The sequence below is a fragment of the Amblyraja radiata genome, chromosome 15, assembly GCF_010909765.2.
Source record: "Amblyraja radiata isolate CabotCenter1 chromosome 15, sAmbRad1.1.pri, whole genome shotgun sequence".
Taxonomy (NCBI): Eukaryota; Metazoa; Chordata; class Chondrichthyes; order Rajiformes; family Rajidae; genus Amblyraja; species Amblyraja radiata.
The window spans coordinates 13,400,574-13,417,725 of NC_045970.1; the positions used below are offsets into that span (position 1 = coordinate 13,400,574).

At 42.6% G+C, this 17,152-nt stretch overlaps 1 protein-coding gene across 1 annotated transcript in view; it reads right to left on the reverse strand.

Annotated features, from left to right (window-relative positions):
- Window positions 1-17,152, reverse strand: part of lrrc27 (leucine rich repeat containing 27) — a 96,092-nt gene that overhangs the window by 49,663 nt on the left and 29,277 nt on the right. Inside the window, exon 5 of the mRNA XM_033034745.1 lies at window positions 16,008-16,166. Within this exon, the coding sequence (XP_032890636.1) occupies window positions 16,008-16,166 (159 nt within the window). The remainder of the gene's footprint in view (window positions 1-16,007; window positions 16,167-17,152) is intronic.

Sequence of the window (17,152 nt, forward strand, 5' to 3'; positions counted from 1 at the left end):
GGTTCTACCTTTACCAAAACTAAAGGAAGATCAGGACCTAAGGGAGGCAGTTTTGCTACCGCTATAATACATGTGGAAACGACAGATGGAATGAAAGGAGATGTATCTACTATCAAACAAAAAGGATTTTGTTTGCTATGTGATGAAGTTGGTCACAACATACGGTGGTGTCGAAGATTCAAGATGAAGGAATATAAAGAAAATGAGGATTTCTTAAAAGCCATGGGAATCTGTTTTGGATGTTTGAAAAAAGGACACATGGTGAGAGATTGTGAGAGTCCTATAACTTGTGATAAGGGCAAGCAAAATCATCCTGAATCACCTCAAACAGTAAAGAAGCCACCAGAGCAAATAGAAGAGAAGAAGCCGGAGCAAACGGAACAGAAGGAGAAGCCAGCTACTAGTGATGCTGTCACCTCGCCTCAAGTAACTGCTCATATTGGGGCTGGGGTAGAAGCCTGTATCTTCTCTATCTTACCAGTATAGATAAGGAATAGTAAGACAAATGCAGTTTTGCAAACATATGCATTTTTGGATCATGGAAGTTCGGCTACCTTTTGCATAGAAAACCTGATGAGAAGGCTGGACATCACAGGAGAAGAGATTAAGATTCGAATGCATACCATGAATGAAGATAAAGAGTGCATTAGTCATCACATTACAGGTATGGAGATTGGGTGAAGATAATTTCATACCAATATCTGAAGTATTTACACACGAGACCATGCCTGTTGGTCGTCAAAATATACCCAGACGTGAGAATTTGAGACAATGGCCTTACTTGAAGGATGTCAAAATATCTAAAATAAATTCTGGTGTTGACCTACTTATCGGAACGAATGCATTGGAGGCAATGGAACCTATACAGATTGTGAGGAGCCATGGTGAAGGACTGTTTGCTGAAAAAACCCTACTAGGATGGGTTATCTATGGCTCCATGAGAAGGAACAACGAAAGCGGGAACCAGAAGAAATACCCTGCTGTTGCTGTTAATCAAATATCTACTGGTAAATTAGAAAAGCTGTTGATGAAGCAATACAATCATGACTTCAATGAAAGTACCTGTAAGGAATCTGAAGAAATGTCCAGAGAAGAGTTAAAGTTCTTGGATATTATGAACTACTCAGTAAAAATGATTAGGAATATATTCAGGAATATACGTCCTTCCTAAAGGATATGATTGATAATGATTATACCGAAATGGTACCAACAAACCAACTGAATCAAAATGATGGAGTGCTTTGGTACATTCCGCACCATATGGTGTATCACTCGAAGAAAGGGACCTTGAGGGTGGTCTTTGACTGTGCTGCAGTCTTCAAAGGAACATCACTTAACTGTCAACTACTGCAAGGTCCAGACCTTACCAACTCACTCATTGGAGTTCTCATTAAATTCAGACAGGAACCAATTGCTTTGATAGCTGATATTAGAGCGATGTTTCATCATGTCAAAGTATCAGAAAAACACATTGACTACCTGCGATTCTTATGGTGGCCTGAAGGGGATGTACAACAAGATCTTGTAGAAGGTACATCTCTTTGGAGCAGTGTGTGAACTTTGCTTTAAAGAAGAACACAGAGGACAATAAAGTTCATTTTCCAGAGGAAGTAATAACCACTTTGTGGATGATTGCTTAAAATCCATGTCTACTGAGCAGGAAGCAATTCAAATGGTAAAACATCTGACTTCCCTCTGCAATAAGGGAGGATTCACGCTTTCCAAGTGGATCGGCAACAGTCATGCTGTATTGGAAAGCATTCCATCAGATAATAGAGCCAAAGAGACCAGAGGGTTGGATTTGGCCAAAGACAATTTGCCAATGGAAAGAGCATTGGGAGCTACTAATATTTCACAATGGAAATATGTTAACACAAAAGAAAATCCTGCGGATTAGGTTTCTAGAGGACTGACAGCGAACCGCTTCTTAAACAATAAGAGATGGATCAATGGACTAGTCTATCTGTAAGCCAGACAGAGAATGGCCAAAACTTGAGCTGGGATTTTAAATCTCTGCTAATGATCCGAAAATTAAACAAAACATCACAGTGAACGTTATTGCTAAAAATCCTGTTATCCTTTTGAAGGATTTTCACACTTCAACATTATTGTTAAAACACATCCACGAGTTGATCGGACACAGAGGAAGAAGTTTCATGCTATCAAAACTTTGGACTTTTGTGTCTTGGACTATATACTGGGTATCATGCCTGATGTTAAGGGATTGCTGCGCATGGTACGACTTTAAACTAAAAACAATGTTTTAATCAAATCAATAACCAGGTTTTGCTTGCTCCTAGCAGGTGAAGGTGAAGTTGGAAGAGTCGCTGAAGAAGTCTGAACGCAGATATATAATGCATGCTACTTTTTGCTTTGGATATATGTTAAGCCTTCATGGCTACTTTTTTGATGTTTATTAGTAATTGCCTCGTTATACACTCAGAGCAATTAGGGACCGGTATGAAGTGGCCATTTGGCATTTGCCTTTAAATTTTGCCAGCCTGTAATTAAGTGGGTGGGATTTATTACGTAGTCGGAGGCGTGTTTGCTGCTGGGTTTTATGCGCAGAAGCTGTTCGAGTTTAGTTTTGGAGCTGAACATGGTAGGAAGGAATATCCTTCGACCATGTGGAGCTATGCTGAGACATGAGGAGTTTTATAACGTTTAAAAGCGATATGTTGAAGTTTGACGAAATGTATGAGTCTAAGACTATAAGACTATAAGACTGGATTAATATCTTACTGTTTTTCTTCAACAATAAAGAAACTGTTAATCAAAAGACTGTGTTATGAAGATTTATCTTTCGAAAAGCTCTGAAAGTCTCGTGGAGAGCTCACATGTGTAAAACAACATTCTCCTAACACCATGCTATCTCCTAAGTGGCTAGAGGGAGCAATCTCTTGAATGATATAATAATCTGCCAGTACAGTTACCTTCTGTTGTTCTTCAAACATTACCCAATCCTCTGGCTTCCCGCTCATCTTTGCTATGTTTTACGTCTTCTCTTTTAGTTTTACACTGTCCTTGACTTCCCTTGTCAGCCACGGTTGCCTCTTACCCCCCCTTAGAATCTATCCTCCTCTTTGGAATGAAATGACCCTGCATCCTCTGGATTATTCCCCAAAATTCCTGCCATTGCTGTTCCACTGTCATCCCTGCTAGGGTCCCTTTGTTCAACTGCAACACTGAAATTACCATCTCCCTCTCAAATTGCAGATTAAAACATTATATTATAATCATTATCTCTTAATGGTTCCTTTACCTTAAGTTCCCTTATCAAGTCTGGTTCATTACATAACACTAAATCCAGATTTACCTTTTCTCTGGTAGGCTCCAGTACAAGCTGCTCGAAGAATCCATCTCGGAGGCACTCCACAAATTCCCTTTCTTGGGGTCCAGTACCAACCTGATTTTCCAAGTCTACCTGCATATTGAAATCTCCCATAACCACAGTAGCATTACCTTTGCGACATGTCAATTTTAACCTGATGCAACTTGCACCCTATATCCAGGCTACTGTTTGGGGGCCTGTAGATAACTCCCATTAGGGTATTTTCGGCCTTACAATTTCTCAGTTCTATTCACAATGACTCTACATCTGATTCTATGACACTCCTCGCAAAGGGCTGAATTCCATTCCTAACCAACAGAGCTATCCCACCCCCTCTGCCCACCTGTCTGTCTTTTCGATAGGATGTATAACCCTGAATATTCAGTTCCCAGCTCCGATCCTCTTGCAGCCATGTCTCTGTAATTCCCAAAACATCATACCTACCAATCTCTAACTGAGCCTCAAGCTCATCCACTTTATTTATTATACTTCGCGCATTCATATATAACACTTTTAATTCAGTATTCACCTCCCCTCTCACACCGGTTCCTATTTCACCTGACCTTACTCTCTTCTTATCCCTTCTTGAACTTTCCGTCCCATTAATTTGGGTGTCTTTCGTAACTTTGCATGTACTCTTCCCTTTAACTCCATCCTATACTTCCAATTTGTCGACCGCCAACCCCCCCCGCTATTTAGTTTAAACCCACCCGTACAGAAAGAATGAGAAGAAAAATCAAATATGTGGAGAGATATAAACTTCTATAATAAAGACTATACTCAAATGTTTTCATGTGCAATGCAGTGGATTCATGGAATCTTCCACAAAACCAAGGACGTAGAATATCTTGCTGTTTTCCTCTGGCCTGCATCACAAACAGCAAAACGAAAGTGACGAACAGAGGGATCAAGATTAAACGCTCAGTTTTTTTTGTCAGTGATGTGATGACGGAAGAAAAAAATGACTTTCAGTGAAACAGTCTAAGATAAAGTTTGGTGGTTGTGAGGGTCATGGTTGTAAAGGGACCTTTTATCTTTTACAGAGAGTGACTGGGTCATTGCCGCAAATGCTTCTGTACAGCTTGTGTTTCATGGCATTTAGATTTTCTAAGAGAATTGGTAAATAATAAAACCCTAGCAATTCTAAATTCCTTTCCATTAATGTTGCCATCACACAAAGCCGAGTCTCCTCAAATGTGACTTTGAACATGAGATACTCTTTTCTACATATGTTACGCAGTCTCTCCATCACTAAAACATTTCACATTTCAATTTTGCACCACAGTTTTTTGTTGTTATTTACAACAATCAATTAGTGATCTTCCTAATGTCCTTTGGTCAGAGGACGCTAAGTCCACAAGAAAGGCTTTATGGGCCTGTCCGACTGAGGCGAGTTTTCAGCAAACTGCCGCCGACTGTCAACTTGCCAGTAGTCGCCAGAAAAAGGCGGGACTGGAACGGCGGCGACTGTCAGTCTGGAACACACAGACACACAGAGACAGAGACAGAGACAGAGACAGACACACACACAGACACACACACACACACACACACACACACCTTCCTGCACCAGCCCGTGTGAATTTTTTTGACAGCACTCCCCCCCGCTTGCCCTGTCTAAAAAATTCACGCGGTGCAAAGCCAAGCTCATACAGACACACACCGCAATGAACAGGAAGGTTGGCGCTGTCAAGACGGCTAAATCACAGTGTACAGTAAATCCTTTAATAGAGGGGAGGAGAGTGGGGGTGGAGGGAGAAGGGGGGAGGGAGACAATTTTTAAGAAGCCATAGATACATGGCTGTGAAGCTCAGCGGACATTTAATGTTACCAGTCGGTTAGCCTTGGTTCTGAAAACTACTGCTTACCTTTTCTTTTCCCAATGAGCCAATGAAATTCACCGGTCAGCACCGGCTCCAACCTACGAGAAACTCCGAAAACCTTCGACCTCCTTGCAACCCATTAGGACCTCCTGGCGACCCACCTAGGGCTTGAGAATTCTCGCTACCCGCCATGGCGGTTTATTTCCAGTCGCCGCTAATTTTTCATTTTTTTAATTTGCGGCGACCATTAAGGGCCCGTCCCACCAGCATGCGACTGCATGCGGCAAGCACGACCAAACCGGAAGTGGGGGCCGCGCGGAGGTCGAGTGATCCCCGTACAGGTCCTGTCACACAAGTATGCGACTGCATGCGTCGAGCGCGACCAAACCGTAAGCGGGGGGCCGCGCGGAGGACGAGTGATCCCATATACGATTTGGCGTGAAGTTCGAGCGAAGGCGTATGCCATCAAAACGCTGTGTACGGCGTCAAGATGCTGCGCACGCCCGTCGAGGCGGTGCGTATGGCCTCAATGCGGCTGCGGGCCGGCAGGCTGTTGCCGTGCGGAATTTTTTGACAGTGTCAGTTTTTCGGAGCCCCGCGCGACGTCGGCACTAGCTCCGCACAACTCCATATGGCTCCGGCGAGCGAAGTGGGACCGGCCCCACGAGGCCGTACGGCTCAAGCGAGCACGTTAGGTCGCGCTTGCCGCATGCATGCTCGTGGGACAGGCCCTTAAAGCGGGAAATCCTCATGACCATGAATGCGACTCCCAGGCAACCACCAGCGAACATGTGGCGACCATGTGGAGACTGCATAGTCTCCTGCAGTCGCTTAAAACGTCGCCTAAGTGGGACAGGCCCATTAGACTGCACATTTTGTAAGACATTAGGGCTCCAGACTACGAATGCTATAAAATAACAATTGCCAGCAAGCATAACTAGACAAAGACACACGTCTTGTGAAACAGCGTGGACCTTAGGAATTCTTGATGCCAGTTAATTCGCATTCCATTTTGCTGGTTGTATATGAGACAAGGTGGTGGCCAAAGTCTTGAGCTGGTCTTAGGAGATTGCATGTGCTTAGACTATGGTCAAATGAATTCTGAGACAATCTGAGGTTCGAGAAAAAAATGAAGGAAATTAGGAGAGCGAGGCCAAAGGAGAGAAGAGTTATATTGACAATCTCTATACAGTACCTATAAAAGTCTCAACTTGTATGTGTGTGTGTGTGTATGTGTTTTTATGTTTTCGCGAAAACGCTACGCGGTAACGCTTAAATTATTACATATTCTGACACATTTTCCCCCTCTACGCAGTGATCAGGTTCATTTAAGATTTGATGCTATATTTCACGACATTGGTGATTAAAGTTTTTAAAAAAAAACTGTCTTTTAATCCGACTTTCACACACAGATTCTTCAACCAGCTTCGACTGATGACATCACAATGAGGTGGGCGGTCACAATGGCTCGGGTCGGCGCCCTTTTCACACACAGAATATTCCACCAACTTCGACTGACGTCAGTGGGACGGCCGCATTTCCAGAACATTTCTCAAACGCCTCACCACCTCCCCAACAGTCGAGCTGCTTCATTCTGACTGCTTGATGCCCGCCCGTGGCCTTGCTTGGGTCCTGGCCGGTCCTCGGGTCCACTCCCGCCTGCGGCCTCGCTCGGGTCCTTGGATCCACGTCCGCCTGTGGCCTTGCTTAGGTCCACACCTGCCTGCGGCCTCACTAGAGTCCTCGGGGCCATGCCCGCCCGCGGCCTCATTTAGGTCCTCAGATCCACGCTCGCCAGCGGCCTCGTTTAGGTCCTCGGATCCACGCCCGCCCACGGCCTCGCTTGGGTCCTCACCCGCCCGCGACCTCGTTCGGGACCTCGGGTCCATGCCCGCCCGCGGCCTTGCTTGGGTCCACGTCCGCCACGGGCTCGCTCGAGTTCTCACCCGCCACAGCCTCGCTCGGGTTCTCCCCCGCCCGCGGCCTTGCACGGGTCCACGCCCGCCCATGGCCTCACTCAGGTCCTCGGGTCCACGCCCGTCCGCGGCCTCCCTCCCTCCCTCCCACCGCGCGGTGCTCCCTCCTCACCGCCCCTCTTTCCCACACACTTCCTATCGCGGACCAAATATGATTTGAAAGTAATACAGCCAACTCTCAACACCGTGGTAAAGGAATTCTATCCCACTTACGGACAAGCTTCTAAAGTTATTCAAGGTCATCCTCCAACTTCGCATTCTTGACAATAGCTCAAAAACCATAGAGACTTCAATGCACATAGTTCTGAAATTTGCTCTGAGCAAGACAAGGACCAAAATTACACAGCCATAAGGTTATCGTCTTCCACCTCACAACCCCCCCCCCTGCCCAAACACCCCCCTCCCTGCCCAAACCCACCCTCCGCCCACACAACGCCCTCCGCCCCACACAACCCCACACACACCCTCCCCCCCACACCCTCCACCACACAACCCCCCACACACACTCCCCCACACACCCCACTGCCCCCCACCCCCCCTCCCCCCCGTGTTGCGTTGGGGGAACGGGTTGCATTGAGGGAACGGGTGAGTGTTGAAATATTGCGTTGGGGGAGCACTTGGTCTAGTATATAAATAAAAATAGTAGTGAGAATTGGAAATTCCACGAGGTTTAGACAGAAAAATGCTGCTTTGTTGATGACAGAATATTCAATATTAGTTTTATTTCACAGTGTTAGAGGATTTCATTTTGAAGGCATTGTGACTACGTATAACAGTTTAAACACAACCACAGGACAATTGGCAAAAAAAAAAAAAGCACATATTGGGAAATTGATCTGTCCTGCAATTTTGTCTCGAAGGTACAGAAATAATCAGTAGCCATCAAATACATCAGCTATAAAATGTCTTAATTTTCAAGATATCATGGCTTTCTACTGATTTAAATTTTGTAAATAACTCCTTACTAATAAAATTAAAAGATGTGTCCCATTGAAGTTCAAAATTTCAATAATTTTGAATCTTATTCTCCCGAGTCATCTTTGATAACTAAAAGACATAGCAAAAAAAGTGTAATCTAGTTTCCCCTGGCAATTACACTACTGACTGCTCTTTCACAGCACAAATGGATGTATTACTGTGTGTTGTGATGAATGCATTAGGATTTATGATGAACTGGCAAGGTTGGCATTATTTCATGTATGAATAAACCAGCTTGGTTTTCATTTCATCAATGAGATTGACAGGCAAGTCTTTTGGTTCGTTATGGGAAACACCTTGCTACCATTTTGACAGATGAAGTACTATCACAGCGACAGGGCAGTATAACAGAATAATTACACATATCAAGCAACATATTTGCAATCATCGAGGAGCAGCTTGTCAAGTCTCACTATATTACTTTCTGGCAAAATCTCAGTGGCAAATATCTTGATTTGAACATGTGATGAATGTTGTCTCTGTGAACATAGCATCTTGTGGATTCAGCTGTCAACAGCTTAAAGCATTTCCACAGGAATTGATGTTCAGTGTAGAGAGGTATTTTGTCATAGTGAGAGGTTGCTCAGCAAGCGTAGTCTTGAAAAGTTTGTAGCACCGCTGTTGGAGATCGATGCATTTTTAATGGTGGGTGAATAGTTGGTGCCTCATCCTTGGAGGATGTTCATCACTTTCTTCACTGACAAGTGTTGCTTTCCAAACAACTTTCCAAACCTCACCCTGAGGTTTTGAGAAAGATTCATTGTTCATTTGAAATGCAATTCCCAGAGTGAAAACCACAAGTTACTTACTCCCACATTATCATCCAGCCCAGAACAATATACAGTAAACCCTCGTTTTAATGTTGGCCTCTCCCCTCCTAACAGGTGAGAGGGGAGGGAGCCTTCAAGGTGACAGAGTGTGTCCTGTTGGTGGCGGCAGCATGAAGAAACACTGTCACCATGGGGCTACAATATGAGCCGCAACAACAGCCATGTCGATGAGTGAAGAAGGACTTGCTGGTGCAGACCAGCATCATCGCTACCTACCATCTAGGTGAAACATCACAAATTGCTGGAGTAACTCAGCAGACTGAATCAGTATGAAGAAGGGTCCCAAAGTCACCCATCAACGTCCATCCTGAGATGCTGCCTGACCCACTGCCTTACTCCAGCACTTTGTGTTCTTTTGTGTATTAACCATGATCAGCAGTGTGGTGTTTCAACTACATACAATGATAATCCTTTATTCAGTTATAGCAATTGGCAGTAATGGACACCACCCCCCCCCATAGTCTGTTATAACAAGGGTTTACAGTATTCTTCTAGAATTAAAGGATAACCAATGTTTTGGCTCTCTCCACAGTAAATGCTTTAAAGTAAATCTCATTAACTTCTAGAGATGTCTTAATTCAAGAAAAGTGGATGTAGTGGGAGGGAGGAGAGCAGCAGGGAAGGATATCAGAGGGAGCCAGTGTTAGACCACAATAAAGGTGGCAAATAGTCATGAAGCTGGATTGATTTCGGAGCAAAGTGGTGACTAGTGAGGATGCCATTTCTCTGCTGTGTCTCAATAAAGCAAAACAGCACAATTAGATAAGTGAACATTTAGAAGCAGTTATGTACCTGGTAATGAAAATAAAACCTGGTGGTTCCACAATTATTGCCTCAAATCAGTACAACATGTCACATCAATCTGAACTATTCACTGTTAAATTTGTAATGCGTTAATTTCATTCATAAAGCAGTGAATATTTTAAAATCAATGTTGAGTTACAATGAGTACAATGAGCACAATGAGTACAATAGTTGTATCAAGAGCACTGACTTGGTATCTCCAGGACTAACAAGAATAGTAACCGATGCTGTCAAAAACCTATGAACACCAATTCTCTGATTTAAAAAAAAAGGAAACTATTGGGCAGAAATCTTAATTATGTTGCCGTTACTGCTAACATATTTTCATATTAATGTTCTTGTGTTTATTACAAAAATATTTGCTCATTTATATATATTGCTACGTTTGTAGATCTTCGAAGCGATATGGATTGTCAACCATTCTCTGCTACAGAATTGTGTTAAAAGGAGGACTTCTCTACTCTCTGAGGAGAACCCAAATAATTCCATGGCAATGTAAGGGAGTTTGTCCTGAGCATGATTTCTCCTGCATTAAATGTCAAATAAAATGATCTGCCCACTCACACTGTTCTCTTTTAGCATGCAGTTGTATGACTGCTTTCATATTTCATACTTGAAATAGCGGCTATGCTTTAAAAAAGTACTTTATTTGCTGTTAAGCACTTTAAACATTCAGAAATAGGGGTATATAAATGCAAATCATTCTTTTTTTTTTTTTTTTAAGAGTACTGCTGTGTTTTTCCCCATTGATTTTAGTTGTTTAGATTTCTTGAAATTATTTTCCTGAGCCTTCTCTTACAATTATTGCAGACTTGCGATATTGGTGTGTTGATGAAATGAGCTGGCAAATGGAAAGCAGGATTTAATGCTGATAATTGTGAAGGGATGCTTTTAGGGAGTACTAATGAGGTTAGGACAGACACCATGAATAGTATGGTCCTAGTGCATACTGAGGAAAAGAGGGACCTTGGTCTGTATGTGCTATGAAAGCGGCAGAGCAAGTAAATAACATGGATACGAAGGCACATGAGACACTGGCCTTCATTTGTCAGGACAATGAATACAACAGCAAATTAATAAAATATTGGTCTAGCTTCAGCAGGAAACGTGTGTGCAGTTCTGGTCACCACACTATAGGAAGAATGAGACAATGATGGGAAGGGCACAGAGAAAATGCTCTGGAATTCACCAGAATTCCAACCTGGGATGGAACATTGCAGTTATGAGGAGAAATTAAAGAGGATGGATCTATTTTACATGGAGCAGAAGAAGTTAAGATTAAGGTACATACATTTATGAGGGGTATAGATACAGTAGATACAGTAGACGGCATCATTTTTTCCCATATCAGAGGTGAATAAAACTAGCAGACATAGATTGATGGTAAGGAGCAAGAGGTTTAGAGTGGATTGGAGGCAAACCTTTTTCAGGCAGACAATGGCGAGTACCTGGAATACACTGCCTGAGACTGTGCTGGGTAAAGATACAAAATTCTCTCCTAATCAGTATTCAGTATTTCTTTAATATCATTTCACTGAGTACTCGCATACACAGAGGAAACGAAAAAACGTTGCTCAATCGGTTTCCATTCAGTGTAAAAATAAGAACAAAAAAGGATAATACATAGAGCTTTAAAAACAAATTAAAATTACCATTTTTAAAAGAAAGTAGGCCTAAAAATTAACAATATAATAAAAACAGTCATTCTGATCGACAGTGGCTTCACAGTGGCTTTACTTTGACAGGTGCCTAACTGTCAAAGTATGGGCGCGGTTGGATGTGTGGATGAGCGATATTTTGGGAGGGGACAAAGTCCGTTAATCAGTCTTATTGCCTGTGGGAAGAAGCTGAGGAGCATCCTGCTGGTTTTGCAGCTGATGCTCCTGTACCTCTTCCCAGATGGCAGAATGGGAAAGATGTGATGTGATGGGTGATAGGGGTCCTGGATGATAGAGATGGCTCTGCTGATGCTCCGCTTCTTGTATATCTCCTAATCGCATGGTATTGTGAAGGGGAGATCTTGCTTGACAAATCTATTGGAATTTTTGAGGAAGTTAATAGCAGGAGAGACAAAGGAGAGTCAGTGGATGATGTTTACCTGGATTTTCAGGCCTTTGATAAGATGCCACACGTGAGGCTGCTAGAGAAGTTGAGAGCCCATTATATTAGAGGGAAGAAGATACTAGCATGGATAAAGAGTTGGCTGAAAGAGTGGGAATAAAGAAAGCTTTTTCTGGTTGGCTACCAGCGACTGGCACCTTCCACAAGGGTCAGTGCTGGGGTCTACTCTTCACGTTAATGATTTGGATGAGGGAATTGAAGGCTTTGTGGCTAAATCTGCTGATGTTAGGAAGATAGGCAGAGGGGCAGGTAGTGTAGAGAAAGCAGGGAATCTGCAGAAGGACAGACAGGTTGGGAGAGTGGGTAAATAAATGGCCGATGGAATACAGTGTAGTAAAGTGTGCAGTCATGCATTTTGGTAGTAGGAGTAAAGACGTAGACTATTTTCTGAATGGGGAGAGGGTTCAGAAATCAGAGGTGCAAAGGGATGTGGGAGCGCTGGTGCATTTATTTTGAGAGGACTAGAATGTAAAACAGGGATGCAATGCTGAGGCTTTATAAGGCACTGGTCAGACTGCATTTGGAGTATTGTGAGTAGTGTTGGGCCCCATATTGTTAGGAAGGATGTGCTAGCATTGGAGAGGGTCCAGAGGAGATTTATGAAAGTGATCCAGGGATTGTCTGGGTTAACATATGATGAGCGTTTGAAGGTATTAGGTCTATACTCATCCCTAATTTGAGAAGGGACTTCATTGAAATTTACTGAATAGTGAGAGGCCTGGATGGAGTGGATTTCAACAGTAGGTGAGTCTAGAACCAGAGGGCATAGCCTCAGAATAAAAAGACATACCTTTAAAAAGGTGAGGAGTAATTCCTTTAGTTAGAGGGTGGTGAATCTGTGGAATTCATTGGCACAGGTGTCTGTGGACGCCAAGTCATTAGGTATAAGGGTATATTGGGTATATTTAAGATTGACAGGTACTTGATTGGTAAGGGGTCACGGGTTATTGGGAGAAGCCAGGAGAATGAGGTTGAGAGGGAAAAATAAATCAGCCATGACTGAATAGCAGGGTAGATTCAATTAGCCAAATGGCCTGTTTCTGCTCCTATAACTTATGAAAGCAGCATGGGTGTCCAGATAAGCCCTTAAATCGCCACAGTATAGAAGGTTATTCGCCAAGTGATAGAAACATATAAATAGAAACATAGAAATTAGGTGCAGCAGTAGGCCATTCGGCCCTTCGAGCCTGCACCGCCATTCAATATGATCATGGCTGATCATCCAACTCAGTATCCCGTACCTGCCTTCTCTCCATACCCTCTGATCCCCTTAGCCACAAGGGCCACATCTAACTCCCTCTTAAATATAGCCAATGAACTGGCCTCGACTACCCTCTGTGGCAGAGAGTTCCAGAGATTCACCACTCTCTGTGTGAAAAAAGTTCTTCTCATCTCAGTTTTAAAGGATTTCCCCCTTATCCTTAAGCTGTGACCCCTTGTCCTGGACTTCCCCAACATCGGGAGCAATCTTCCTGCATCTAGGAATCTTCCTGCATCCAACCCCTTAAGAATTTTGTACGTTTCTATAAGATCCCCTCTCAATCTCCTAAAATCTAGAGAGTATAAACCAAGTCTATCCAGTCTTTCTTCATAAGACAGTCCTGACATCCCAGGAATCAGTCTGGTGAACCTTCTCTGCACTCCCTCTATGGCAATAATGTCCTTCCTCAGATTTGGAGACCAAAACTGTACGCAATACTCCAGGTGTGGTCTCACCAAGACCCTGTACAACTGCAGTAGAACCTCCCTGCTCCTATACTCAAATCCTTTTGCTATGAAAGCTAACATACCATTCGCTTTCTTCACTGCCTGCTGCACCTGCATGCCCACTTTCAATGACTGGTGTACCATGACACCCAGGTCTCGCTGCATCTCCCCTTTTCCTAGTCGGCCACCATTTAGATAATAGTCTGCTTTCCTGTTTTTGCCACCAAAATGGATAACCTCACATTTATCCACATTATACTGCATCTGCCAAACATTTGCCCACTCACCCAGCCTATCCAAGTCACCTTGCAGTCTCCTAGCATCCTCCTCACAGCTAACACAGCCCCCCAGCTTAGTGTCATCCGCAAACTTGGAGATATTGCCTTCAATTCCCTCATCCAGATCATTAATATATATTGTAAATAGCTGGGGTCCCAGCACTGAGCCTTGCGGTACCCCACTAGTCACTGCCTGCCATTGTGAAAAGGACCCGTTTACTCCTACTCTTTGCTTCCTGTTTGCCAGCCAGTTCTCTATCCACATCAATACTGAACCCCCAATGCCGTGTGCTTTAAGTTTGTATACTAATCTCTTATGTGGGACCTTGTTGAAAGCCTTCTGGAAGTCCAGATACACCACATCCACTGGTTCTCCCCTATCCACGCTACTAGTTACATCCTCGAAAAATTCTATAAGATTCGTCAGACATGATTTACCTTTTGTAAATCCATGCTGACTTTGTCCAATGATTTCACCACTTTCCAAATGTGCTGCTATCCCATCTTTAATAACTGACTAGCAGTTTACCCACTACCGATGTTAGACTAACTGGTCTGTAATTCCCCGTTTTCTCTCTCCCTCCCTTCTTAAAAGTGGGGTTACGTTTGCTACCCGCCAATCCTCAGGAATTACTCCAGAATCTAAAGAGTTTTGAAAGATTATTACTAATGCATCCACTATTTCTGGAGCTACTTCCTTAAGTACTCTGGGATGCAGCCTATCTGGCCCTGGGGATTTATCGGCCTTTAATCCATTCAATTTACCCAACACCACTTCCCGGCTTACCTGGATTTCACTCAATTCCTCCAACTCCTTTGACCCGCGGTCCCCTGCTATTTCCGGCAGATTATTTATGTCTTCCTTAGTGAAGACAGAACCAAAGTAGTTATTCAATTGGTCCGCCATATCCTTGTTCCCCATGATCAACTCACCTGTTTCTGACTGCAAGGGACCTACATTTGTTTTAACTAATCTCTTTCTTTTCACATATCTATAAAAACTTTTGCAGTCATTTTTTATGTTCCCTGCCAGTTTTCTTTCATAATCTATTTTTCCTTTCCTAATTAAGCCCTTTGTCCTCCTCTGCTGGTCTCTGAATTTCTCCCAGTCCTCCGGTATGCTGCTTTTTCTGGCTAATTTGTACGCATCATCCTTCGCTTTGATACTATCCCTGATTTCCCTTGTTATCCACGGATGCACTACCTTCCCTGATTTATTCTTTTGCCAAACTGGGATGAACAATTTTTGTAGTTCTTCCATGATAGAATACATACATTAAAACATATGGGTGCCCACTGGTCGGTGTAGACTTTGTGGTTGAAATAGCCTACTTCCATGCTGAATTACTTTATGACTATACATTCTTTTGGTCTTTAGTTCAATTACTGTAGTTATTTCCACGTTGCAGAGATGTTAAGCATGTTGTAGTCTAATGGCTTATTTAGAGTACATCATCCCAATTATAGATTTCAGAAAATTTCACTTGAAATCTTGAAGTAATTTGTTGCATTGATCTTTTAAAATAATTAACATACCAGTATGTGTAATTTAATGGTCTTTCACCCATTTTGTATATTTAGTTTCTGTTTAATTTTAAGACCACATATCTGTAAGTAGATTGAGGCTTAGCTGAACCATCTGTTAACAACTTGTTATTTCTGCCAAATTAAAGCAAGGAGGTGTATGGGAACAGTACTTTCCTATTTGTGATGCATACTTTAAAAGGTACAAGGTTTACTGTTCATTTGTGGTACATCATTGGAGATACTGTGTGTGGAGCATCATATTAGAATTAATAAAATTCATAGACTTTCCTTAAGAAGTTAAGTGATGCAGATGCTTGTTGAACTAATGTGTATGAAGGAACTGCAGATGCTGGTTTAAACCAAAGATAGACACAAAATGCTGGAGTAACTCAGCGGAACATGCAGCATCTCTGGAGAGAAGGAATGGGTGATGTTTTGGTTCGAGGCCTTCTTTTGCTTGTTGAAGTAAATTGGGAGTACCATAAATTAAAGGATTTGTCTTTAAAAAATAAATGTAGATTTAACTGAAAACAGTCAAGGAATAATGAGTATAAAATATTCAATTAACATTGAGACATTGCTCCACATATATAATGATTTTGCTATCGAGGATATGACTTTTTATTTTGTACCTGTGTCACATGCTGGTATTTCAACATGTTCATCTTCACTTTCCATTGGCTTTCTGAGGAAGGCCAGAATGGTTGCCAGTCCTTGATGTAGAACACCATCAGGAGGAAACTCAATTGGACATTTTCTTAGGTTAATGGCTTTTAATGAAGTCAAATTACCTATGAGAAAATAAATTGGGTCACTAAACGATCTCATAAATATAATTTCCAAAGATTGTTAAATGTATAAACATATATGTAATTTCTCAAACCACCAACCTAGCACCAAAATAATTGCTGTACTTACTTATGGGACACTGGATTCATTGAGGAGACCAGCAAATTCATTGAGGAGACCATCCTGAATTGCCCTCAATAAGATGCTGACAGTGAACTAACTTTCCTCAAATTCTGCAATCCTTGAAGTGGTGTAATCCTTCAGGTAGTGATACTCCCACAGTGTGGTTGGGTTTGGAGACATATTTCAAGCCAGGATGATATACAACTTTGAGAGGACCTTCCACATGCTCATATGGCTGTTACCTTTTTTTTTGTGATAAAAGTCTTCTAAACAAAAAACGAAATGCAGGTAGAATTCAGCCATCCGAGCAGCATTTATAGAGAGTGGAACCATTCTGAGTTGACAGATTTTTGATTAGTAATGGTGTCAAAGATCATGGGGAAAAGGAAGGAGAATGGGATTGAGAGGGAAAGATCGATCAGCCATGATTGAATGGTGTAGATTCGATGGGCCGAATGGCCTAATTCTGCTCTGCTAACTTATGAACACCCATGCTGTGCAACTTGCCCCAATTACATTAGTGCCAGCGTTTGGCCCATATCCCTCTAACCTATCCAATCCATGTACTTGTCTAAATATTTTTTAAATGTTGTGATAGTATTTGCCTCAACTACCTCCTCTGGCAGCTTGTTCCATATACCTACCATCCTTTGTGAAAATAAAGTTGCCCCAAGGTTCCTATTAAATCTTCCCCCTCTCACCTTAAACCAATGTCCTCTGATTTTTGATTACCCAACTCTGGGTAAAAGATTCTATGCATTTACTTTATCTATTCCTCTCATGATCTTATACACCTCTATAAGATCACTCCGCATCCTCCTGCAATCCAAGGAATAAAGTCCTAGCCTGCTCAACCTCTCCCTAT